The following is a 26,863-nucleotide window of genomic DNA, read 5'->3' as shown; positions in this document are numbered from 1 at the left end:
CAGTTTCATAATGAAACATAAAACTTTTTGCATTTCTCCTAATAACACATGAGATCTCTAACTTTGCGTGTGCAGCACTATTTGTAGTCGCTCGCGCTGTCGCTCTACCGTGAACTACTGCAAGCTCGCGCTATGGTCCAAAAAGTTTTTACTGATCAAGCAGACAGTCAGACCTCGTAGTTTCAGCTGCAGTTGTGGCATGCAATGCAGTTCTTTCTCAAACGCAAGACCCTATCTCTCACTCTTCAGTCTGTGTACCTGTCACTCGAAAGCTGTTGCACGTGAGAGTGACCTTCATGTGTGTGCACGAGCACCCCTGTTACTGCCATATATTGAATTAGTTTTGTGGGAGACAGTGTGGTAAGGTCCGCTGTATGTGTGTGGATGAAAGTAAAGCTGAATTGGGAGGAAAGAGATCTTAAAAATGTTGTGAAAACTGGAATGTGTAAAACCATCTTTTCAGCCCCACATTCTTTATATAGAATATTATCAATCTAAATGTCACAGAAGAACTGATGCAGCAAATTATGCCTGCAAATGTCTGGTTTTACATCTGAGATGCCTTTTTCTGAATGACATTTACATTGATCTTCTAAAATGAAAAAAAAAAAACTTTTACCTTTAAAACTGAAATTGTTTGTTCTAATAACAGAGACCTCACAGTCCATCTTTAAAGATGTGTGTGACTATCTACGCCTCCTGCTGCCAGATCGGTCCACTTCCTGCCTGGAGTGTTGATGTTAGTACAGAGACAGCCTGTGTTTGTTTCCTAATGCAGATGTGGTTTGGGAGATGGTCGGGGCTTAAAGGAGACAGGAAATCCACCGTTCTTTTCAAGGAATTTCTTTTCCTGAAAAACACAATAATCTAACCTGCTACAAACAAAACAGCATATAATCGCTATGGCACTTGGCGCATACCTCTGACAGCACAACAGACACCTAAATTCAATCAAGCTACACCAAATTACACACAATCATAGATATCAAGATCTTTTAATTACTCGCTGGGAAATTGGTGAAAATGCTAAAAAACACAACGTTAAATGATCTGTATGTTTCTTCCCTGACCTATACAACATCCTTCCCCCAAGTTTAATGGAAATCTGTTCAGTTGTTGCGTGATCTTGCGTATAAACCAACAAACATGAAGGTAAATAAATGATAAAACCTCTGCCTTGGCCATTAACTGAAGATTCCTCAAAATTCCATTATGGTCCAAGGCCTCAATAATAACAAGTCCTCCATATACAAACTCTTTTTTAATACTTTCCATTAGGTTCAAACAGACGCACAAAAATCATAGCAACAACTCAAGGTGTTCAGTTGATAGACCCACACAGTGGGACTCTCCATTGCCCTGAGAAAAGGTCTACTGGTGGAGCGTCACAGCCAAAACTATTAAGTAATAGTGACATAATCCTACCTGAGTCCTGACTGGACTTGGACTCAGAGAGACTGACAGCAGAGGCGTCTCGCGACTGGTCAATCATCCCGATGTTCACCTTGTGCTTGTAGGGGTCCAGAGCTCCGAGAAGACCCAGAACACGGATCGCCTGTTGAAGACACACAGTTAGAAATCCTGACAGATTCTTGCACTTGATTTTGATTTGACTACCTATGTTTATAATTATTTGTGCGATTACAGTATTTACAAAATATGAAGTATTAAAAAACTAAGTCAATGCTATTCATGAATCATTTTTCCAAACAGTCACAAGGTTTCATTGTTTCATTTGAGCTCTGACTCTCTGTTGAAGTTGCATATTTATCCCCTTTTGGGAAAAGTGAGGATTATTTGGAACATGATGAAAATGAAATGAAAACAGCAGCAGCAGAGAAGTACATTGTATATATGAGAAGCTTTTGAGTCTCCGCTGAAATCAAAAGTAAGTGCTGTAAATCCTGGTTGATTTCAGGAAGCAGTAAGCACAGCCATCTTTCAGGCCTGCAGGTTGTGAGTATTTGATGCTTATATGGGATAATATCAGATAGTGGGATATTCCTTCATTAATATATTTTTACTGAATTCAGGATAAAGTAATACTGGAGGTCATGGCAGGAAGTAAATAAACAACCTACGCTGGGCACACACTGGCCATTGGATAATAAGCCCAATGGGATTCCAGATCCATTTAACAGATGAGACAACTTGCGAGAGAAGCCAGAGCCAATATCCATGTGCCACACACCAAACTTAGTGACAAGTCACACTGTGAACTGCACATAATTTAATAGGCGACAGAAGAAATTATAAAATTATCACTTGCATCAGAGCACAAGACTTTAGGAAAAAGTTCCACATAGCTACAGATAACTATGGAAAATGTGCATGGCCTCATATGGTAGGTATTCATGTGATTATAATTCACTGGTCAATGTCAGTAGATCTTAACAGATCTTTGTTTGTTTGGTAAATGCTGACAGGTAGGGTTTCCGGCCTCATACTGAGTCACTATGACGAACGGCGTTAGTCTCACATTTCTATATAGACGACTGTGAGGAAAATGAAGGCAGAGGCCCCTGTGCATACCTCTCTCCTGATGCCCTGGTTTTGTTCCGTCTTGAGGAAGTTGAGCAGCACCTCCAGAAGGGAAGGGTACTTGCGGTAAGGCTCCACCACATAGCCTGTACTAGCCACTTGCTGGCCCAGTGTCCACAGTGCCACCTGATGGAAAAGTCAGACGCAGAACCTCTTTGATCGCAGATAGAACAGCATGACACAAAATGTTTAGAATTAACTTTTCTTCACATTGAAATGTGCCCATTAAATAAATGATGCAACAAAAGTTACTATATTTTGATTGTCATATTCTTATGGCTCATCTTGTTCTGTATAGCAAGTGTGCAGCTTATCCAGTTTACTGTACATACTCAGAAGTTATTAAGCCATTACTTGCACACTGAATAGTTAAATAAAATAAAAGCATCGTTATTCTTGTCCCAAGTAAATGACAATTTATGTGAGCAATGTTTGTGACCTGAGTTTAATTGAAAAACAAACTGACAGGGGTACTGAAGGTTTTGTTTGAAAGATAAATATTGAATAAATATAATCATCTCAACCATTATTTCTGTTTGCTTGGTCTTTCCAACATTTCAAAACTAGTTTTAAGTCTCTCATTGATCAGCCATTTAAATACTGCAGGAGTTATAATGTAATACTTCTGAATAATCCTATCTTCTCTCAACTCCTGGCACACCATCCTGTTTGAGCAGGAAATACCAGAAGCACAACGTTCTCTTGACTTTCTGACCAACTTAAAACGTTTCCAGATATTATATCCTGTTGTGTTTACTAAAGTAAATGTGCATTGACTGTATCCTCAAAATAAATATCTTACAGAACCTGGAGAAGTGCTGAGGAAAATTAAATATTAAAACCAGATGAAGCAGATATTCACTTTCTTCACATACCTGTCGCTTGGCCAATGAGGAGGAGTCTTGCAGCATGTCCATGATGATAGGAAAAAGTTCGTCCATCCACTTCCTCATCTCCAGGCCACTCACCTGGCGGCACAGGCAGAGGAGAAACAATCAAAACTGTGAATAACTGTCCAATTTTCTGTCAATAGGATCCTCTTACATCTAGAGGAACAAATTATATAAACATGACAAGTAATCTTGTATGACTATATCCACAATTCATCCCCTAATGTGTCATATTATTCTGAAACTTCATGTAAATTGGAGCTTTGTCTTTTTTACTTTCAGTCCATTCTTCTCAACGTTCCTGGGTCAGATTTGTCCGGGTGGGGGTGGGTGGGTGTTTTGCGGTCTGCAACATTAACTACAGTGTCTTCACCTTAAAATCCCACATTATTTGTTCATTTGCATTTTCTATGTTTTCTTGTGTCCTCCTCTGTTCATTTCTGAACAATTTTTCATAGTTAACGTCCAAAGAGCGAAATAAATTTTACTTTTAACACCTTTATTCCGCTGAAACATGTTTCCAACTTTCCACACTCCTCTGTGAGGACTATTGTACCACCTAGACAGGGTGGAGCGAGACACACAACCATGGGTAGGACTCTACCTCGGTATTCCTAATACATCGAATATGCACCATACTGCTATGGCCCTGAACCCCATTTTTGTTAAGTAAATCATTTTTTATTGTATTACTTGAGTTTCTCTGTGTTCCTACAGTTGCCCATTGTGGCTTTTAATAAAAAATAAATAAGTTATTTTCATTTAAATTGTTACAGCAAAAGGCTCACGGGTTAACAGACTCTCATTATTCACTTGTCCTTATAAAACATGACAGAATTATAAAGTCCATTTTTACCTGAGCCAACTCGCCAATGGTCGCAAGGACACTAATGACCACTCCAGGGTTGGGGTCTGGGTCTTTCAGCTTGAGGATGAGAGCCTGTAAAAGAAAGAAAGGTAATAGAGTTACCTAGCCCATTGAACTCTAATGTTGCCCTCAGGTTTAACAATGAGAAAAAATAGGAAATGAGAATGTAATGGACTGTGGTAAAGTGCACTTACTACACAATAGTGCACATGTTTGCCTCAGGTAACCATCTGGTTTACATTCATGAATTCATACACCTTCACAATGGACAGGGAACAGAGTTGTACCTTGAGGATGGGCTCCATGTACGGCCGTATGAGGCGGGGGGCATTGGAGACCAGATGGCCAAGCATACGAGCACTCTGCTCTTTGTTCCTGCCGACACCACTGTGCTCCAGCTCTGTTAAGATCTGCAGCAAAATTCCAAATTGAGTAAAACATAAAAAACTCACTCTTCTCCATCTGTAATTAATCTTAATGAGATTAGATCATACTGTGCATTATGGCGTTAGAGGAAGCGTCTCTGTGTTGAAACTGCTCTCTAATGCCTTAAAGAAGAAAACCACTTGCACTTTTTAAGCTGTGCACAATACCATGGCCTATTCTGCCCTCTACTGGTAACTGACTAAAACAACAGATAACAAGTTTTTCAAGCAAAGGAAATATGTATTGACAGATGGACAAAATTAAGAAATGGCTAAATATTTAAACTTTCAATAATGTAATAAGCAAACTTGTAAACTGGTGTTAATTTATAAATAATACAAACAGTTAATTTCTCCAATGTCCTAAACCAAATGTTTTCATGATTTGACCTACAAAGAAAAGACTTCCATTCAATATTGAAGGCAGGCTAAAAATGAACCGTGCTGTACTTGATTTAAAGCACTTATGAGCGGATTGACTACGGCAAGTTTTTGGACAAGTGCAGACTGTAACCCTGACCTCAATTTGATCAATATTTCGCTCATACTGACACTGTTTAACATCTGGGATTGATCTTTGACCTTTAATACCAAACTATGCAAAAAAACATGACCGAGTTAACAATTAGATTTTACTGTGTTAAAACAAAATCCAAATGGGGCCTTCCGACATAATAAATCATGAAACTACTCATAGTGCCACCTCCCACCTGGATGAGCATCTTGCGAAGGAAGGGCATAACAAAGGCGGGGTTCATGCTGCTGAGGCGTCCAATTGTGCAGATGGCGAGCTCCCTGATCTCAAACACCTCATCGTTCAGTGCGACAAACAGTGCCTGCAAATTTTCAGCCTGGGCGAGGTGAGTGTCAAAACGCTCATCAAGGGATGCCAGCACGCAGTATCGTATATCGGGATCTGCCGGGAACAGGGACAACATCTTGGGCCATTACAGCTGTTCACAGTTGTGCTTTCTAAAAGGCACCAATGCAGAATTTCTAATAATCAAATGCTGGTTCTTGTTATTTTGAGTTCTAATTTTCAGAAACCATAATATATTATTATTATTATCAACATTAAAAAACAACACTTAACAAATCCACATGGTACAACCACACCTTTCCTCCTGCATTCTTATTCTTTCACGTCCTACCTGGGTCAGTGATTCCAACGACAAGTAGCTTGCTGAGCACATCAGCAACGACCTGCACAGCTGTCTGGCTGACAATTTGGCCACTGATCAGGTGGATGGAGGGGGTCAGAAGGCGTGAGCAGGTCCGAGCCGCCTCCATCCGGATCTCCTTGTGTTCACTGTTCAGGAAGTGATCAGCACAGTGGCGCACAAACTGAGTGAGAGAGTGTCCTGGGAACAGAAAAAAAGAGTACGAAAAATGGGTGAACTGCAAGATTTGTAAAAAGACATGTGTTCAGTAGATTTGATGCAATTGAAAGGCGACCAAAATGAAATGTCCCATTATCGTGAATATAACTAGAGATTTCTCTGTGTTTGAACATTTTTGGAAACATTTTGGATAATATAAGTACACAAGTCAACAAAATATATAACACAGTTCTTGTTTTTTTGTAGATATTTCAACAAAGATTAACAAATCCCAAGAATACAGTCCTGCTTTGATCCGAATGTTTTTTAAAAGCTGGGAATTTTCAAAGCTCTTACCCTCAAATTCAAAGCTTCCTAGTGTGCGCAGAGCCAGTGTGATGCTGCCCACATCACTTGCCTCAGGGATGTTTGTGAGGCTTGGTGAGGCCAGCTGGTGAGCCAGGCCTTTGGGCATGCCCGGATGACGCAGTGGCTTGTGCATCAACACCAGAGAAAGCATCTTTAGAAGACCGTCCTGGATGTCCTTCTTCAGCTGGGGGATTTGACGGCTCAGGTCATAAAGCACTGCTGTCAGTGCAGGACTAGATGACCAGGAGGAAATGGACAAACAGCTCAATGTCATCGTTGTATCTTTAGATGAGGACATGGAAGTGGGTTGCAGTTGTCCACAAATATAACTTTAAAAGTTACTGTATAAATTATGCAACAGTGGGATTTAGGTGATTAAATAATGGTTAAATAAGGTTCCTACATAGAATTTATACTCTACTATACCCAACCAAAAGATTTAATCCAGGCATTGGAAAATTTTGATGAATTATTTAGCAGTGTGGCAATACTACTCTGTCCTACCTGAGGCCCACAGCTAGCATAGGCTCCAGCAGCTCCTTGATGTCTGGCTGGATGCTGGGACCCATGGCTCTGGAAAGCATGCTGATACAAGTGAACACTGTGGCGTCCACCTGCATGGTCTTCTGCCTCCTGCACATAGAAAAAACATGCACTGTAACGACAAGTCTCTTTTCATTTCATTGACAGTATCCCAACATTTTGTTTTAAACAGGTCTCCCACAGAGCATTATTATTATTGAAAACTGTCAAAACTTAATCAGATACTGTTTACTGGTACTGTATTACTATTGTCTTCATCGGGTAAATATTGTCCATGTAAACAGAGTCACTACCTAATCACCATTTCTGTCTCATCACTGTGAGCTGTAGTCACACAGCAGTAATTTTTAAATAAATAGACACTTTCTGAAGACTACAAGCTGACATAATATATTGTGTTTGATTACTGACTTGTGTGCAAAGTCCTTAGGTGGCAGAGCAGCCTTGATGATCTCCAGGATCTTCGTGAGGTATGGCTGAATCTCTGTCCTGACAGCCACGACCAGCAGCCCCAGAGCCTGGAAAGCTGCCGTCCGCTCCTTCTCCTTCTTCAGACAGCCCAGCAGGTAGCCCATAGTGTCCGACAGGTACTGGTCTGCACAGTGGACGGAACAACCGCAATGCAAAAGATTAAACACATACTGTATGTAGGTCTTTGTATAAGCTGCGACACGTATGTCAACCGACTAGGGGAATTTACAGGTCATTTGTTACATCAAAACCCACTGATATCGACCCAGAGACCAAAGAGCGGTGGTCAGGATCTCTTCGGATTTCTAGCACATAAGCAGTGAATAATTCGATGCGAAGAAGATGGGAGATGGTTACTGTGTGAGATTCAACTGGATCTTGGGCGACAGTCAAACATGAACTCGTCCCACCTGTAAAGGAAGGTGCCTGGAAAGCAGCCAGGCGTGGAAGCAGGTTGAGGATGGTCATCTGGATCAGAGGGTTTTTACTGGTCTTGTATTTCAGCACCCACCGACACACCTGGACAAAAAACATCATATAAGCTTTTGTGGAATATGATTTGTGAAACCCAAAATAGCACTGGCGTTGTGATGTTCACATTGTGACATATTTCTTAAACAACTTCAAATCCAACTACAACATTGTCAGAGCTGAAAAGGGTGTCACTTACATTTAATATTAACTGATTTATAATGTTCAGTCTTTGTTCAATTTTTCTCAGGTTTATGGGCAAATTTATGTGAAGACAGACATTGCACCTGCACTGGCTATACATGATAAATCAATTCTACTTTATTATTTTAAAACATTCTACGTCCACATGAGCTCTGCATCAGTAATCATCAACATTAATTCTGACAAACCCTCAAACACATTTCAAGTGACCTTTCACACACACTGGGTGTGTGTGCATATCAGTGTAAACAGGACACAAATTCTCCACTTTGCAGTAGGTTACAGAAAATACTATGAATGTGAAACAGCAATGGTGAAAAATAAGAGCAAGGATTTATTTCCTTGGACCCACGATGAGGTGGAACTGTTCTGACTGGAGTTGGAATGAGGAACTGGGAGTTAATTTTAGCAGTGCTTTGCCTTCAGTGCTTGTAGTCAAGGTGAGACCAACCAGGAAGCAAATGTGGGTGACTGTGTCATTAATTCCAACTGTCCCCGTTTCTGCCCGTCTTGACTAAAGCACAGTGCCATAGTTTTTAAACTAAAACTGGACAAACCTGGCACTCGAAAACATGGACGGCAGGTGTAAAAGTAGCAGCAGTGATGGATTTAAAGATGAGAACATAGAAATGTGGATGGAGTCTCAGGTGCACATGAAATAATCCTGCGTATGTGTTGGTAATCACTGTAATCATCCCCGACCTCCCTCTCCCACCCCTATCCACCTGATCGAATCGGTCCTCCATCAGCTCACGGCAGTATCTGCTCTCAACCAGAGAGTTCTTAGCAGGTGCCGGTGTGGCTCCAAAGCTGAGGAAGCCCTGAGGAGTACTGTAGCCCAGCAAGCCCAGGAGGGCGTTTGACTGCTGCGGCTGCACTGACTGGAAGCTAGTGAAGGGTGTGATGTGGCGGGGCTTGGCTCCGAATCCCATCATCTCCTTGCAGTACTTATCGTGGACCAGTTGCTGCTGTGTGATTTCCTCCATCTCCTCACGCATGCGCTGTCCAAGAAAAAAAAGACAGTGAGAGGAATGTTTTGCTTTTAAACATGAGAATGTGTTCACTGTGAAATCAGGACCCACCTCTCCTTCCATGCTGCTGATGCGAACCAACTCATTCAGGATCAGGAGGGCGCCATGGACCCTGTCTTCACGATTCATTCCTTTCTCTTTGGCCAAAGTCTCATCAAAGCCTTTTTCTGACTCCTCAAAGGTTTGCTGTTACAGAGAAGACCCCGATGATGTTTAATACAATATAACATATACTGTTATACGAAACAAAACACATGGGATTTGCTAGTGCAAAGAGGAATGCTCTACCTTGTACCACTGTGGTTTCTGCATTTCCTTGGTCTCCCTCTGCGTGGTGAGGATGAGACAGGCTCGCAGGGCAGATACAGCTCCTTCTCGGATGGCCTGCTTGGGATCCCATACTGCGTAAAAGATATTATCAAAGAAGGGCTGCACTTGCTGAAAGAAGAAGGTGGGTGCGCTCACAGCCAGCTCCCTCAACACCAACACCTGGAACAGACAGAAACATTAATCATTAATCCTCTCTCTTAGGTTTATTTCTTTCCAGTGTCAATAAAAAGTAAGTTTAGATATTATTATTAGAAATCCATTCGTGCATCCATCATCTATACCCCTTGTCCTTTGAGGGTCGCGGGGGGAGCTGGAGCCAATCCCAGCTGACATTGTGTAAGAGGCAGGGAACACCCTGCACAGGTCGACAGCTAATCACGGGGCCAACATACAACTCATACACTCTCACATTCATACCTACGGCTCATTTAGAATCTCCAATCAACCTAATCCCCAATCTGCATGTCTTTGCACTGTTGTAGAAAACCCTCCAACAGTGATTGGACTGTTTCAAACCAAGATTCAAACAAGCAACCCTCTCACAGTGAGGGAACAGTTCTAACCACCACACCACCGTTCCACCCCTCAACTCGGGTTCTTTCCTGAAATAGTTGCTAACTAGATGCAACATTTTTTATGTCTCTGTGGAAATTCTTCACTTAAAGTGTGAGCTGTGAACTTAGTGGAGCCAACTTAAACACTACCTGGTGACTGTAAATGGCAAAAGAATGGAGGAGTCTGTCGAGTGTCTCGGCAGAATATCTTTAACATTCAGTGTCAAGCAAACTGAAAAAGGCAGTCATTGATTAATGTGTTTGAATAAAACTGTGCCACTCAAATGAAAGCACGTCAGAATACACTATGATTACTATGAACGTTACAATGAACATGAATGCCTGTCTGACCTTGCTCAAACCTTGACTGGATTACTGGTACAAAGCTACAGTGTCTTCTATTAAAAGCTGCACTAGTTAAATATATAAAGAACCCGAAAAGTATGCCGGCCCAACTAACTGAGAAACCATAAATTTCTTGTTTTATTACAGATACTGGCAGAAAATCGAGGAACACAGAGACAACTCAAAGTTAACTAAAATTAATAAAAAAACATTCTTACATTGGTGCAAAATATTTAATGATCCTTTAATAAAAATCTGGTAAGTTTGTCATATTCTCTCTGCAAAAATTATATCTTATTTGTGGACCATAATATGGATGTACACAGTAGTAGTTGTAGTACCTTAATTAAAAAAAACAAACATTGGCCATATTACAAGAAAAGCAAAACCTGCCAACAGCAACAAGTAAGATTTATTTCCAGGGAAAGCTACACAAATCACCAATCAACCAATTAACCTACTAAAGCTTTCTAAAGTAAAAAATGACAAAAAAAACACCAGGGCAAAGGACCAATCCTGAGTCAAGTTATTATCTGCCCTCATCTCCAGCACACATAGTACACCACCAAGAAGGACTGGTATTTCAACAACAAACAGCTGCCTGCTAAGTCACTTACTGATGCATGGCGTCTGCCTTCATTCCGGTCTGCTCCCAACCACTCCAGGGCCCTTTTCACCTCAAACTCCACATACTCAGCAGTGAAGGTGTCCCCAGCCATAGACAGGTGGCCCATGGCTTTAGAGGCCATCTCCATCACCACAGGGTCACTGGAGGGGAGCAGGTTGCGCAGGTAGTTGGCAAAACGGCTGATCCTGGTGGCATTGCCTCCTTCAACGCCAATCAGACTCACTGAAACAAATTAGTTATAGTATCAGTTATGTGCTGTTTAACATATACACCGTGTGTACTCTTGTGCATAACTTCATGTAATTTACACAAAGGGAAATAAGTTGTTTCAAGCTAATTTCAGTATCTTAATACATTTCTGTGTTTGCATCTTACCGATGGCTAGAATGCCTCCTTTCTTCTCATTCACATCAGAACTGGATACCAGTTCAAAAATGTGGTGGTTTAATTCATCATAGAATGTAGTGGCTTCATCTTGGCTTAGCTGTGGAAGACACAAAACCAGCATTTCAAAAAATCAATATGTCGGAAGTAAAGTAATAAAAAAAAAACTATATTTCTTAAAAGTCTACAATCTCTTCGTGTTATGTAATATTAACAGCCACAAATTAGTGGGGATTCAAGTCCAGTCCTTAAGCAGTGTAAGCAGCTAATTACTCCACAGCTCTTGTTGGAGTAACACTTTTGTAGTGCACAGTGTATCTGAATCCTCATGACAGACTTCTGTCACACACATGGCTCTGTTTGCTGTTACCTCTCTGAGCTCGGTGGTCACATAGTGCTGCAGATCTTTGGCAGATTTTGCTCTGGTGTCTTCATTTCGACTTTTCAGCCCACTGACAAACTGCTGCAGCACAGTGGCTGTGCCTGACATGATCACCATTTGGATGGCCTTCTCTTCAAGGAGACAAACACAAAGCAGACGTTTATTCTTTCACTACAATGTTCTGTATTATGGAGACAGGGGCAAAATGTAAAATAACAACAAGTATTAACATCATGTTAGGGAAGCGAGGACATTAGTCCAGAGTTGTTTATACACCAAGTCAATGTTATTGTTGTTGTTAGCAGCTGGTGCTATGACCAGCTAACGTGTCAGGTTAGCTAACGGTAGCCATGCTTATCGACAACCTTGCTAGTTAGCAACAGCTAAAAAGAGACATTAAGCAGATAGCATGGTCTACACATTAGAACAACACTGAGTAGTAGGTTCGGGTCAGGTAAACACTAATTCGGAGCCTTATGAATGTACCATGCTGATTTTGTTTAGCTAACGTTAGCCGGACCTGATGCCAAGCTATCTAGCTCAAGCAAGTAAAGAAAGACACTTTGCACCACTTACGTGTTTATATTAATATATCGGCCACTTAATAGTTATTCGTCGCTTGCAGGATATCTCTCATTGTAAGTCTGCCGGCTCGTACAGGCTGAGGTTAGCTAGCTACGGTATCCCTCTGCTGAGTTGGACCGACTCCAGAAGCTAGCAGCCGTTCGCTTTTCCCCACCCCATGTGGGAAAAGACCCGCCCCCATCTCCCCTCTGATTGGCTTCCCATGACATACTTCCCTTACTCTAACCAATTGTTTTCCGTAATGCCTAAATTTAACCCAATCAGAGGCAGACTAGAGGTGGGTCTCCGTCCACTTGGGTTGATTACAAAGTAATTCCAGGCATCAGGAGTGAAGGAATGAAGAGTGATGAGAGAATCTTCACAAGCCTGAGCTGTGCAGCTGCTGAAGAGATGGAGGGAGCGCACATGGTTCTGAGTGCAGGTCTGAGGTACTGACGCTAATATCACAAGACTGAGTTACTGACACTAACATACTGACACTAACATCAGAGGTCTGAGGTACTGACACAAACATACTGACACTAACATCAGAGGTCTGAGGTACTGACACAAACATACTGACACTAAAATCACAAGTCTGAGGTACTGACACAAACAAACAGACTTAAACATACTGAAACAAACACACTGACACAAACATCACAGATCTGAGGTTCTGACGCTAATATCACAAGACTGAGTTACTGACACTAACATACTGACACTAACATCAGAGGTCTGAGGTACTGACACTAACACACTGACACTGACCTATTGACACTAACATACTGACACAAACGTCACAAGTCTGAGGTACTGACGCTATCATACTGACACTAACATCACAAGTCTGAGGTACTGATACTAACATACTGACACTAACACACTGACACAAACATCACAGGTCTGAGGTACTGACACTAACATACTGACACTAATCACAAGTCTGAGGTACTGACGCTATCATACTGACACAAACATCACAAGACTGAGGTACTGACACTAACATCACAAGTCTGAGGTACTGACACTAACATACTGACACTAACACACTGACACAAACATCACAGGTCTGAGGTACTGACACTAACATACTGACTCATACTGACACCAATATACTGACTAATACTGACACTAACATCACAAGTCTGAGGTACTGACACTAACATACTGACTCATACTGACACCAATATACTGACACTAACATACTGACTAATACTGACACTAACATCACAAGTCTGAGGTACTGACACAAACAAACAGACTTAAACATACTGAAACAAACACACTGACACTAACATACTGACACAAACATCACAGATCTGAGGTTCTGTCACAAACATACCCGTCAAACATACTGACACAAACATCACAGGTCTGAAGTAATGACACAAATCTCTCTGTAGTACTTATTACGTATTTGTTGCACTCTACACTTTGTCCTCAGTTATACTGAAAGTTCACATTCAGTATAACTGAGGCACAGGGAGCTTAATTTAGAGTCCAGTCAAAAGCTTTGTTCTCATATGCATAACTCATGATTCTCAGTTTTCAGTTTAATTATCTCCTATAAAGTTAGTACAAATAGATAAGAACAAAAAAACAGGAATATTTAAATAATCAAGACAAGAAGTATAGATATTTAAAAACATAGAGGTCAGTGTGCGACAGTAATGGAAAGACAACATAGTCACTCCAAAAAAATCTTACAGGTATTTTTCATTATATTTGCAAGCTGTTGATGTTCATTTGACAGGATTACAATAACAATTTGACAACATGTGCATGTATTTTATTTTTTCCATAGTGTTCCATACGTTTCAGCCTCAGGCTCAAGGGGGAGACAAAGTCCATGTGAATAACCTGCTTTTGGGAATGAAAGGAACATTTCTGTCTTATTGTATCTCCGTGTCTAAACTGTGACATTTACCGCTGTGCGACACACTAATTACACTCATACCCTCTTATTTTTCATCTGCAGGGAATTGAACCTTAAATGTCAAATGTATTTTAATCATAAAAATTAACCTTAATTACCGTCTGCTTTTACATTTCTGTCATCATTAAGTTGAGGTCATGGTGGGATAGATCTTTCCTCTACCAAATAAACATCTCACTCACTCTTTTAATGACCCAGGTACATCAGAGGTTTTCATCTGTGGCCCTTAATAGGGTTCTATGCATAATTTCAATATAGATAAAGTCTATAATGAAGATTGGTTTATAAGACGTTTGACCTTTTTCACTGCTCTTGGTCTATTTTCTTTGACCTTTAAAAGCGTATATTTTTCTGTTTGGAAGAGCGGGGTAATGGCAATCTTTTGAGCCACTTAGCTATATCCATCCATTTTCTTCCATTTATCAGGGGTCATTGTTGTAGTAGGCTAAGCAGGGTTTCCAGCCATCCCTCTCCCTACCAACACTCTCTAGCTCCTCTATGGGGATCCTGAGGTGTTCTCAGGCCAGCTGGGATATTTGAGCCCTCCACGGAGTTCTGGGTCTACCCTGGGGTCTCCTCCCATGTTGTATTATGCTTGCCTGGAAAACCTCTCGTGGGTAGAGTGCCCAGGAAGCATCCTGATAAGATGCCTGAACCACCTGAACTGGCTCCTTTCAACACGAAGGAGCAGCGTCTCTACTCTGAGCTCCCTCCGGACGTCCAAACTCCTCACCCTAACCCTAAGGCTGTGCCCATCCGGTCTACAGAGAAAACTAATTTCAATTGCTATGATCCGCAAAGTCTTTCTTTTGGTCAAACCCAAAGCTCATGGCCATAGGTGAGGATTGGAACATAGATCGACTGGTAAATAGAAACATTTCCCTTGAGGTTTAGCTGCCTCTTTTCCACGACAATTCGCTACAATGCCTGTATTACTGTTGATGACGCACCAATCCCCCTGTCCATCTCCTGCTCCATGCATCTTCACCTCTGTAGAGAACAAGGCCCCAAGATAATTAAACTCTTTGGAAAATGGGGACCACCACCCTGGTCTGCTCATCCACAGTCACTGTGCCTGGCCTCCAAAGTGCAATTTCCAATATCCATATAACATCCTCTGCCACTTAATCAACCATCATCCAACAAACCCACAGATCCCCATATCAGATCTAGTACCAGAGGCCTTTACTTCCAACCTTACATAACAAGATAAAAAAAACTCCAACTGGAGTATTTATCTAGTTATTATTAGTTCATTGGACTCACCCACGCCTATTGCATTCATACAGGGAGAATCCCGCTGTGGATGTAGACTACTTACAGGCTAAAAAGATATGAAAATGTATTGATTTGTTTTTTCGCACTGGATCATTAAAGTATTGGTCAAAGCAGTAGCCTGGTCATCGAAACAATAATTTGATTCTGAATCCAGCAGATGAGACTTACTGTGACCCTGGCAAAATGTTTTTAACTCATACTGCAGCTAAACTAAACTTGCACTTTACAAGCCTCAAAAACAAAGATCACCTCTGAATATCAATATGAAGAATCTGGTTAGAGTTGTCTTAAAATTTGAACATATTCAAATTGGGTTTTCAGAGCAGTTACTGCTCTCAGTCAATGGAAGACTTGAATCATTTAGACACAGAGTAAAACAGACATCTGCAAGTTAGTGTGTTTACTAAAAATCTTTCATTCTGATGTACCCTGGTATTCTAATAAAAATACTATAGATTTAAATGGGATAACAGTCATAGTTCTGCTTATTAAACTACTTAATGTCGTCCTAGTATAAAGCTTTTTATTATTCTGTGATCATAAGCTTGTTATATTTAGTAAATCAGGGGACATGATGGCAAATGTCATAATTTGCCCTTTTTTTGCAGATTCAATTAGTGGGTGATTTGTCAGCTAACATGCAAAGTAACAAAGGTTAATTAAACTCCAATCAGGTTAATACTGTAATCAGTGTGAAGTAGAGTGCGCCGGTGCACGCATCTGACACTACAAATGATAAGGTGTAATGCTTATCGGTGTGTGTCGGTGTGTGTCGGTGTCGGTGTGTCGGTGTACTCGTTTTTGTTACCTTTAGTACCCTATCAGGACCAGTAGACCTCATGGGGGACCAAAGGAGAGGACCAAACCTGTGTGTGTGTGTCTGTGTGTGTGTGTGTGCGTGTGTGTGAAGGATGTGGTGGTGTAACATCACTGAGAAGGGGTTAAGGTCCCCAATTTTGCCCCCAAGGGCCCTTTCTCCCTTTCTCAAGCCTGCAGGGCCAAGTCAGACATCCACTCATGAGACACCGACTCACTCAATCTGCCACAACAAAGAAAGACAGAGGGTGCTTTGGGGAGATGAAACGCACTTACAGTCACTTGACTTCTGCACATACATAAAACCACTCGAGCAGCACAAATGTATGCACGCTCCCCCCCCACCAGGACTCTTGTCCTGACAGGCAGCCAGCCTCCTCTGCTAAGTGACAGACATGATGTTGGGTGCACTTTCATCAGACCAAGACTTTGATTTCTCGGCTCTCGCTCCTGTTTATTTTCTGCTTCGTCTCTTCACTCAGCTGAACTTTTGAAATATTTCCCCCATGATGGAGCCGGTCATTCCATCTAGACTAAAGGAGGAAAGTGGGGGGGGGAGATTGAAAAGGTGAGCTCACTCCTGCACCTACTGCTCCTATACCTACCCACCTGAGTCATCTAACATCCATCATCTGCTAATCCTGCCCACCTTCATCTCTCTTACCCTCTTTTACTTTATGATTTAACCCCACCCCCCGCTCCCACTTAACCTGTCTATGTTCTTTCTTCTTCCCTCCTCAGTCCCTCACGTGTTCTCAAAGCCTTTTGTTGAGCAGAAGGAGGGATTTGCTGTGAGTCACAGATTCTTGGGCTAGGATTCATGAGGCAGCATCTGGTTCTATATGCTGGGGGCAACTCTCATCCCATACCACAGCCCAGCACTCTCCTAGTCTGAATTTATGGTGGAGGTAACATTTTTAATTTACTACTACAGTTATGTAAGTTTGGAACATTGATTTTGCAGTAGTTTAAAGGGGATTAACCCAATTCAGTGAAAAGTGGGGCTTGCGAGCCTTCAAGGGGAAAAACATCTAAAATGGCAGAGCTGAAAATTATATTTCTGACTAAGGGTAGATATATATCTTATTAGCTTAGAACTAACTAACTAACTTTGCAGCAAGCTTTAACGTTAATACCAAGTAACCTGTTTGTTTGCAGTAGTTTTTACATATGTAATACAATAAAATGGCTAATTTAGGCTAGGAGTTGCTGTGTAGTGTAACTAAACACTCATTTATGCTCAATGAAAGATAGCTTTCCGGAAACAGGCATAACTATCTGTCCATACTATACATTAAATTTGTCTGTATTTGTGCACGTCTTCTGAATGCTTGTAGACAAAACACACAAAATGGAGCAGTACCACTGTAAGTGTAGCCAAAATAGTTCAAACGAGACGACCATAGGAAACGAAGAAGATATTTCAGCTTTTTGAGGAGAGACTTTGCAAGTTAGCAAAAAACCACAGGCACCTGTATGATGTTACCTCTCCCATTTACATTTTCTTTTATTTACAGGTACATTATCATAATGTCCTCCACTGACGCCATGTTTGTTGTTAGTCAGAAACTCTTGACTCTGCGCCGCCCTCTGGTGGATTGGTTGCTGAATAACCTGGCATGGAGATGCATGGAGGTTTGTGAGCAGTGACAGTGACATAATTTGAAACTGATTTATCTTTTATTGTACGTATATGCAGTACAAATAAGGCTAAGGCTAAGGCTAACAATGTAGTTATAACCACAAACCTTTCCTCCCATTCTGCAGACATTTCATGAATCCAACACCAAGCCCAACTAGATCATGATGCATCCTTTTCAGGGAGAGCAATCATAGTGCCATGATCGTCAAGGCAAAAAAAGGCACCAACAGCAGTCCCTGCACAGTGTTGGATGTCTGAGAGAGGAAGTGACAATAACTGAATGTCTATATACAAGTTTCATAATGACTTAACCAGTAATCTGGGATATTCTTTTGATTGATACGGGTAGGTCCACACTCACTAATCGAAGTACAATGAGTAGACAATGTGGCGGAATTGAATCAGCACAGTTAGTTTAATGAAAAGTGCAAAGTGGCACAGAGACAATGGAGTGTGCAATCAACTAATGCAACTGGACAGCCATGTTGGGTGGAATGAAGTCTGCAGAGAAGGAGGACATGATGATGCTGCACTTTCTTGTAACAGTGCTTGATCTGTCTTCTGGCACGCTGCTCCGCTCCCTGACAAGGACGATCAGCTACACACACACACACACACACACACACACACACACACACACACACACAGACACACACATGCAGAGTCAACATATTGATCAAGTTTCCCTCCCTTGGTGAGACATATAGATCAAACACTATTGCTAATCCGTGAATCAGATTGCAGGGGAAACCTAAGGCCAGCATATGGAAATAAGAATCCCCTTTGACACTGAGTTCTTGTTCATCAAAAAGTCCTTAATCAGGGAGAATAACAATGAACACTGATGCCAGTATCTGTTTCCACACAGGCATTACTCATCATTTCTACCACAGACCCTTGTCTTCCGAGGTAATCCTTTTGTTATGGTGAGATTCAATACGTCAAACCGAGAGATGATGACATAGTGCATTAAAAGTGAGGTAGAGTATTCAGTTTCACATCAAAATGGCTTCATTACACATCCAGCAACAGGAGTAGCCAACATATACAGAATACTAAATTAGCTCAACGGTGACGACTAAATCACTATGAGTCGGACAGATTTAGATCGTTCCATTCATCTGCAGTGGCGTGGTTCTGTGCGTCTGCAATAGACTCATTTCCTAAATGGACTCTGGTGCGCCCCTGCCAAAGAGCAAGCCAGGAGTGAATGAATGGTCTCAATTAGACAAAATGGCCGTCTGTAAATTGTGGCCAGTCTGCATAAACAAGCAAGGGCTGGGCAGGAGCAGATGGATGGAGAGGTCTCCAAACCGACCAGTAGTAATGGAGACAGGTTGGCTATCATTCACTCTTGCCCTTCCATCAATATGGCCAGTAACCACTTCACAGTTTGTGAAGAAAACATAATGATTTGCAGGAAACTAATACTGACATATTGAATTTAATGTTTGCACCTTTTTGTTTTGTTTGTTTTTTTGTGGGCCTAATGAAAACTATCACATGACCTTGATGCTGACTTCTAAGAAACCTGAAACTATGTAACTTTTACTGAGCAACAGCGCCCTCTGCAGCCACACGTGGTGATTCATTATGTTGGGCTCTGTAGCTGTGTCTAAATTCAGGCGCCGCACCCTTCGGAGGACGTAGTCTACACAGCCTACATAGACTGCCTCCTTCCTGGGCCGCTTAGACGCTAAAGCCTGAACCAAAATGAGACGGTCTGGTCTGCAGAGGCTTTCCATGATTGGCGTCACCAGCTCACCCTGTCCTAATTGTTGTCACCTAGCAACAGGGCTGAAGTTGGACACACCGACGAAGTTTTAATGTTCCTTGGTATTTTTTAAACACGTGTACAATTTGGTTCACTTGAAGTGTGATACTCAAGCATTGGACATTTCATCGCTTTCTGGCGCCATTACATCTGTGAAAAAATGTTCGGCATCCAAGCACATGAATCCTGGGAGGCCGAGAAAGATCCATCCAGTGGACAGTCTAGTTGCGGCGCTGTAAAGCAATCAGCCCCTGAATTGAGAGCCCACTTCTGTCTGAGAGATTGAGGTGTTTTCATGTCGAGAAAAGACAAACTATGTAGAGCAGAGCTTTGACTGCATGGACCCACTCACTGAACTGAAATCCAACTGATCGGTGGATATTACCCATGATCCTTCCCTAACCCGAAGCCCTGGCGTTGTAACAAATACACCCAACTCTGCCTTCCAAGTATTTTTTACTGGTATCCAGTTCCGCATTACTCTTTAAATTACTGGGCCTGACACTGGTAATTTCAGCTGCGACCATCAGTTAGTTACACACTTCTTGCAGGAGATCGTACCCGCTCACCAAAGTTATAAATGTATGGAATTGGCTCCATTCCCTTTAATCCAAATCTCGATGTACCATCAAACAAATTTTGAATAAGGTGCCTTGTTAATGTTAAGAAAGTTGCATACTTTAACACTAAATCTTCTCTTGGAGATAATACCGTCGCCATGTGTGACATGAGGAAGTGAGGGGAGTTTATCTGGGTCCCTATCTGTAATGAAGCGAGCACTGTGTACATGGTGTGTGTCACTGACACCTCTTTATCTTGTTTCCACTCAGTCTTATCTATGGTAATCCAATGAGATTAGACAGATACTAATGATGGTGCACAACCTCAAGGGCTTTAAGGATAGCATTTGTACTGGAAAGGAACACTTGGAACAACATTACATACGTATCTGGGTCTGAGAGAGAGAGACAGAAAAAGGAGTACACCACAGTGCACCCACAGGGTTGAATATTTACCTGTGTGTTCCTTCTAAAGACACTGACAATAATCATTTCGAAGTTCGCATGCAAAGGTCTAATCTGCAGACTCTCTAAATATAAGAGAAAGCTGGAGAGCGAGAGAAAAAAACCTGAGGCATTGAACTATCTGACATTCCAGTTAAATGCACAGGGATAAAACCAGGTGTGAAACCACCTCTCCTGTTTGGACTTGACGCCACAAAGCAGAGGGCCATCTGGCAAACTGTCAGGCAGCTAAAACACAGGCTGTTTGCTGCAGCTCGTCTCCCTCCACTGTTTGTTTTGGGAAAGTGGAGCTGCAGTCGGAGGATTGTGATCCGACACAGGATAACACCAAATTTTCACCTCAGCTTGTCAGTGGGCTTTTCTCACCAGTTTAACACCAGGTCAATCACTGCCTGCCACCCACTGGAATAGCTGCAAAAAAGACCTGAAGTACAGAAACACACAATTGAGAAGCTATTTCTCATGAAAATGCATATGGATTCATATGCCGCTCAACAAGGATTTAATGAAACTGTTTCTCAGACACATAAACAAATGTGAAAGTCTGCCGTTATGACAAGAACAATAAATCAGGAAGTTAAACTGACGATCGCTCCAAGATGATTAACATGAACAACAGCCGATACAGACTCCAAGTCGATTCAGTCAGTACATTCACTGTTTCATAAATCTGAGGAAGGTTTCAGGTATTTATATTTTAATTGTCATGTATTGACCTCTCTGCTCCTCTTGGTATAAAACCTTCCCACACAGCCTGACAGTGAAAACACATTCAGCCAGTTCTCGTCAGAAAGTCAGACTGACTCCCTGCTCATTAATGTTCATGCAACTGCAGCTCCACACACATCATTGGTGAAACATGATACAGGTTCATCCTTTTCACAATGTTATTTTATACCTACATTCTACATTGGTTTCCTCCCTTCTTTCAGTCTCTTAATGGAATCTCAAAGCATTTATTCATTGCATGTTCAAGCAGAAAGAAAATCTAGTGCTCCACCTTTCAGTTCTTATCCAGTGATTTGACTGGATTTGCTTCAGCACTCCTCGTCTCCATTACTCCACCAGGTCAGGTATCTGTGCAGACCCATTCATGTTTTCCCCAGCTCATTGCATCAATGGGAAAGTGTGTTTGACTGGAAGACACCATGGTCAGATTATTTTTTCAGCTCAATGTAGTACCCTGGAGCATCCGGGGATCCTTCAGAGGGTCAATGTGATCACATTATTTTATAAATGATTTATTTTGACACATTTTGCACACTGAGGTGAAAAGAAACCTGTTTTGTAAAAAATGTAATGTCACCATGACCCCAGTGTTTTTTCCTTTGTTTTCCCCCTCCCTTGTGTCTCTGTGTCGTTGTTGGTGCGTGTCTGCTCTCCAGTTCCCATCCACTTGCCACAGCCTGCTCACCTGTCAGCCCGCTCTCCAGTCTTCACTACTCAGTGACGCGGACCTTTATATAGAAATCATTTCTTTTCCACTAAACCCGTGTTGCCTGAGTCTGAGTTTGGGTCGATCCTTTTGCTGTATAACAACAGTTACCTCCCTCCTCTTTTTTATGCTTAAAACAGTATAAGCATGCGGTGTGGTAATAATGATATGGACACAAATATTATATAATATTATATACATATTATATATGCAAAGGTGCATGGAGTATGGAGAAGTTAGGGTAACTTTTGTGCAAATCTAAATCCAAATGCAGACATGCAGATGCTCCCAAAACAAGGGCATGTTGCCAAGGCACCAAGCCAACTTGGGTGCTTTGTTCAGGCACTGTCTTTGGTGTTTTGGAAACAACCTGGTCTGGGCTTGAAATGTGAAGTTCACTGATGCTTCAAATCTCATGCCTTGTCCTGATATTACTCACAGAGACCTGTATACACAGCAGCCACAAACTACCATAATGACTTGCTTTTTAGTTTTTTTTTTTTTTTCAAGTTAAGCACATCACCAGATAGGTTCTTCTGCATCATTCCTCCAGCCAGGTCTGTTGCATAGGGAGACAGCAGAGAGTGGGCAGGCTGGAAACTGGACACTGAGTTTGTGATCCGAGGCAGATAGATGCCAGGCAGGCGAGGCTCAGTCTCTGTTCTCATGCTGATACCTGATAAAGCCAACTGGGCCTGTCCTCGGGAAAAAACGCAGCTACAGCAGCCTTGTTTGATAACCCTGGAATGTCTCAATTTGTGTGTGTGTGTGTGTGTGTGCGTGTGCGTGTGCGTAAAGCTAAGGGGAGTGTTATCATTATCACATTATCTGTAAGAGCCATGTAAAACACAGAGTAACAAGTAACAAACAGAGGATATGAACAGACACTGTCAGGATGAGGGATGTTTGAAAAACACAAAACCAAAAGGCCTTGACACTGAATAACTTCAGCAGGAGTGGTGCATTATTTATGTGGCCCGTACTGTAAGATATCACATGACGTACACAAAGATTGGTTTTTTCGACAGCGAGCTGCGCAGTGATTCTCAGACTGTCCACGATGCACTGAGGTGCAGCCCTGCAGCTACCTCTTGGTGTAACGCAGCCCCCGGGCCCTGCATACAATTTGCCTGCTAATGTTGCATCTCAGGTTTCCCCTCTTTCTTTCCAATGGCACGCGGATGACTACAGAGTCAACTCTTTCCAGCTGCCATGTGGTCCTCTGTGTCAGCCATCAACATAAATTTAACCCATTGAAATAGATCGTAATGTAAGGCTCCGTCGGCATCTATCACCATCAGAACTGTGAAAATGACGGCTAGGTCCAGTATGACAGAGCTCACAGGTGAATATCATTCAAACAAGACTATAAAAAAGAGACTTTTATGTCATGAAATCCTGCTAACATAGCCTTTCTTTGTCTGTTTGTCAAAAATATGATGTAAAACTGACATTTATGACAGGAGAAAGAAGTCCACGCAAAGTAATACACCAGATTTTTCCATACACCTCCTACTTGTCAGTCAGTAAATCCCCTCTGAGGGAGCGTAGCCTGATGTCTTTGCTCCCCAGCTCCTCTTTATCTGCTGCTGCATTTTGTATCTGTCTACACTTTGATTCACCAAACAGCCTGTGAAATGTCCTCTTTCAGTCCAATACTTGTTAATGCTTGTTTGGTTTCTGGGGTTTTTTGTGTAGACATATTTGGAGGAGGAGGAGGAGGGCTGCCAGGAGATAAATAGAAGAGGGGAGGTGTGAGAGGCGTCGTCGTTTGTGTGCTCTGGTAAGTTTCACATTATGAGAGATCTTCCGATAATTGTGTTTTGTATCCACAGAGAAACGTGACTGATAATCCGCAGCAGAGTTTAGATCCTATCTTCAGGATTGTTTCCTGATACAGAAAATATTTCTAGGCTAAAAACACCATCTACACCCCCAGCCTGTTTTTGTACACTAACACATATATCTGTAAAATACCCCAGTCTTGTATTTTTTAAAGGTTCATACACAAATTCAAATCACAACATACGTTTTCTTAAAAGTCGAGACTTGACAATATTATAGAGAACAATTCCCACAATGACAAGCACTTGTTGACTGTGGAGATCTTCGGTGTGGGGCGGCCACACTTGTTGATTCCTTATCAATTATATACATTTCATGTGGGGTACTTGCTGAAAGCATAGATCAATCAGGTGTCATCACATGCAAAGTTTATGTAACATATTCCTAATTCAGTGTTAAAATGATGTAATGGAACCAACAATAAAATTGATATAAAGCTTCTTCATGTTTAGATTTAAGAAGGCTCAGGTTGGGAACCTGACCGCCGGCCTTTCTAGGGTCTTTCTGTGTGCAGTGTGCGTGTCTCTTTCCAGGTATGAATGTCAGACCGAGTGGTTGTTTGTTTCTGTGTGCTGGGTGTGTGATATGCTGGCGACCTGTGAAGAGTGTACTCTGCCTCTTGTCCAATGTCACCTGGGATTAGCTCCAGCCCCCCCCCACCACCCTCAAAAAATGAGCATTATAGCTAACGGATGGATGGATGGATGGATGGATGGATGGATGTCTAATTGGTGGAAAGTGGCCAATCTCAGAGCCCATCGGCCATCGTCTGACGACAAGTTAGCATATTCACATCCAGGATCAGTTTAGAGAGATTAGGAAGTGGCAGACTTGATGTGTCACATCTGTCTCCTGCAGTATCCACTAGACCACTAGAGGCAGAGCAACAAGCTATAAATTCAACATTGACATAAAGGAGACACAGTGAACATGCTAACACACAACATGCCTTACACATGCAGCCGGCACACAACAACATTAGCTTGCTTTTGAAGTGGTGTTTCTGGTCTCCTGATAGATGTAAGTCCAACTATTATTCTACTTTTACCTCCATTTTGGTCTCCACTAATGGTTAATGGAAAATATGTAGCTCTTGAGCTGCTAGCTGTTGATGCTAACCAGCTAGTCTCTAACTAGAAGCTAGTAGTGTCTGTCTACTGTCTACAGTTTTTGATTCATTCCTTGAAGCTATAAAATTTGGTAATACATCCTGACAGCTGAGACTGACTTTTGATTGGTCGAGCACACGTATCAGCAGACCTCAATACCATGGCTCCATCCCCTGATCGCTACTACACAGACTCTGGCTTCAAATGATGTCATCGGTGCAAGATGACAGTTCATTTCTGGCAGAAGTGGAGACGCTTTGTGCATCTTAAGTGTATGTCTATGATCTGAGACAAATTTCTTGGACAGAAAACTAAAACAACGAGCTGGAAGCTGAAAGACACTAAAACGCTAAAGCTGAGGCCGATAACTGTAGAGTTGGGTGATCTATGGTTTGAGACCTGTCACATTACGAATCGTAACTTTCACATAACAGGGACATACATTTATGTTGGTGTACTATACTGTAATTAGCGTGTTGACATACCACAACATTTTTCATTTTGCAAAAACACTAGTTTTAATTCATACCTAAAACTACCAAAAAACAGACACAGAGGAATTTAGTGAATTGAGAGTGAGCTTGGTTTTGTTGGCAGGTTGCAGCAGTGATTCCTGTCTGAGACCAACGTGCAGCTACATTAAGAATAATTTATAAGATATAATAACACGCACTGGAAATGTTTTTGAATTTGGGGGCACTTTCTGCTTCAAACTAGTCATTAGTGCTACGAAATAAAGCTCTTTTGGATGTGGAAGCCAAGAGAAATGTTCTTTAAGACCACAAGGACTGTCTGCCATTTACTTTCGCTGGAGCAGCCAAAGACTTTACATGCCACAAATTATGCCATTTATTGATTTGGGATTATTTGTATTTGAATTGTATTACTCTTACTATATAATGTATATGGACAGAGGAATTGCATTCGAACAGTGTTTTCTGCCCATTTGTGCAAATATGATCCTTATCTGTATGAAGAATGACGAAAAGCACTGACAAACTGTATTATCTTTCATTCAAACGACAGTTGTCTATTAGGGTTAACTTAGCTGTCAGAGCCGAGGCCTACTAGAGCAAATTTCTGCAAATATCCTCTCTAGCAACTGTGCATAACCAAGCCTGTCATTTTCCCCAGGAATAGAAGGGTAGTTAAAATTACAGCTTTTGAGGAGTGGAAATTTACGCACTGTCTGTTCTTAAATGGGAGCTCTAACAAAAAAGACATATGGTAGCATTTACAGATTTAAACATGGGAAGGTTTACGATATGAGGGGAATCTTTAATAGTACATGACATTGCGTGAGTTTAGAGTCTGCCTATTTAGCTGTGGAGTTTACATGGGTGTTCAATCACAGAGATGGTTTTACACTGAGTGCAGACAGTAGTTCTACAGAACACAGTTTACAAATCTATGTGTCCAAGACATCATATAGACATTTTAACTTTGGACCAGAGTATAGCTGCTCTCTATATTCCTCCAGTAAATCATATCAGAGTGAAATTGAAGAGGCTTCTGACAACCGTGGTACCTTCAAGAGCACTCTGAAGGATCCAACTGAGGTCCTTCAATCTAAGTCCCAAGTTTTAAGCTCATGAATATTTGGGCCCTTGATGTTACAGAATGCAATGCTCATCTAAAGTTTCATAAAACTCTTTGGTCAGTTCAGGGGCAGTGAAACAAG

The 26,863-nt window shown here is 41.6% G+C and overlaps 1 protein-coding gene across 2 annotated transcripts in view; it reads right to left on the bottom strand.

The window, feature by feature from the left end:
* mtor (mechanistic target of rapamycin kinase) overlaps positions 1–12,527 on the bottom strand; it is an 89,725-nt gene extending 77,198 nt beyond the window's left edge. The window contains exons 1-18 of one of the 2 annotated variants that reach the window (XM_034590217.1): positions 12,332–12,527; positions 11,744–11,886; positions 11,365–11,473; positions 10,979–11,211; positions 9,421–9,621; positions 9,184–9,318; positions 8,827–9,102; positions 7,837–7,945; positions 7,367–7,550; positions 6,917–7,045; positions 6,401–6,645; positions 5,876–6,085; positions 5,435–5,640; positions 4,587–4,709; positions 4,288–4,371; positions 3,417–3,509; positions 2,533–2,667; positions 1,426–1,555 (exon numbers count right to left, since the gene is read on the bottom strand). In XM_034590217.1, the coding sequence (XP_034446108.1) occupies positions 1,426–1,555; positions 2,533–2,667; positions 3,417–3,509; positions 4,288–4,371; positions 4,587–4,709; positions 5,435–5,640; positions 5,876–6,085; positions 6,401–6,645; positions 6,917–7,045; positions 7,367–7,550; positions 7,837–7,945; positions 8,827–9,102; positions 9,184–9,318; positions 9,421–9,621; positions 10,979–11,211; positions 11,365–11,473; positions 11,744–11,872 (2,731 nt within the window). In that variant the 5' untranslated portion in view covers positions 11,873–11,886; positions 12,332–12,527. The remainder of the gene's footprint in view (positions 1–1,425; positions 1,556–2,532; positions 2,668–3,416; positions 3,510–4,287; positions 4,372–4,586; positions 4,710–5,434; positions 5,641–5,875; positions 6,086–6,400; positions 6,646–6,916; positions 7,046–7,366; positions 7,551–7,836; positions 7,946–8,826; positions 9,103–9,183; positions 9,319–9,420; positions 9,622–10,978; positions 11,212–11,364; positions 11,474–11,743; positions 11,887–12,331) is intronic. The other variant, XM_034590218.1, reaches the window with a different exon arrangement.
* Positions 12,528–26,863: the final 14,336 nt, after the last annotated feature.

The sequence above is a fragment of the Hippoglossus hippoglossus genome, chromosome 7, assembly GCF_009819705.1.
Source record: "Hippoglossus hippoglossus isolate fHipHip1 chromosome 7, fHipHip1.pri, whole genome shotgun sequence".
Taxonomy (NCBI): Eukaryota; Metazoa; Chordata; class Actinopteri; order Pleuronectiformes; family Pleuronectidae; genus Hippoglossus; species Hippoglossus hippoglossus.
Note: the sequence above shows the minus strand (reverse complement) of the source record. Positions and strands in the feature narration are given on the sequence as shown.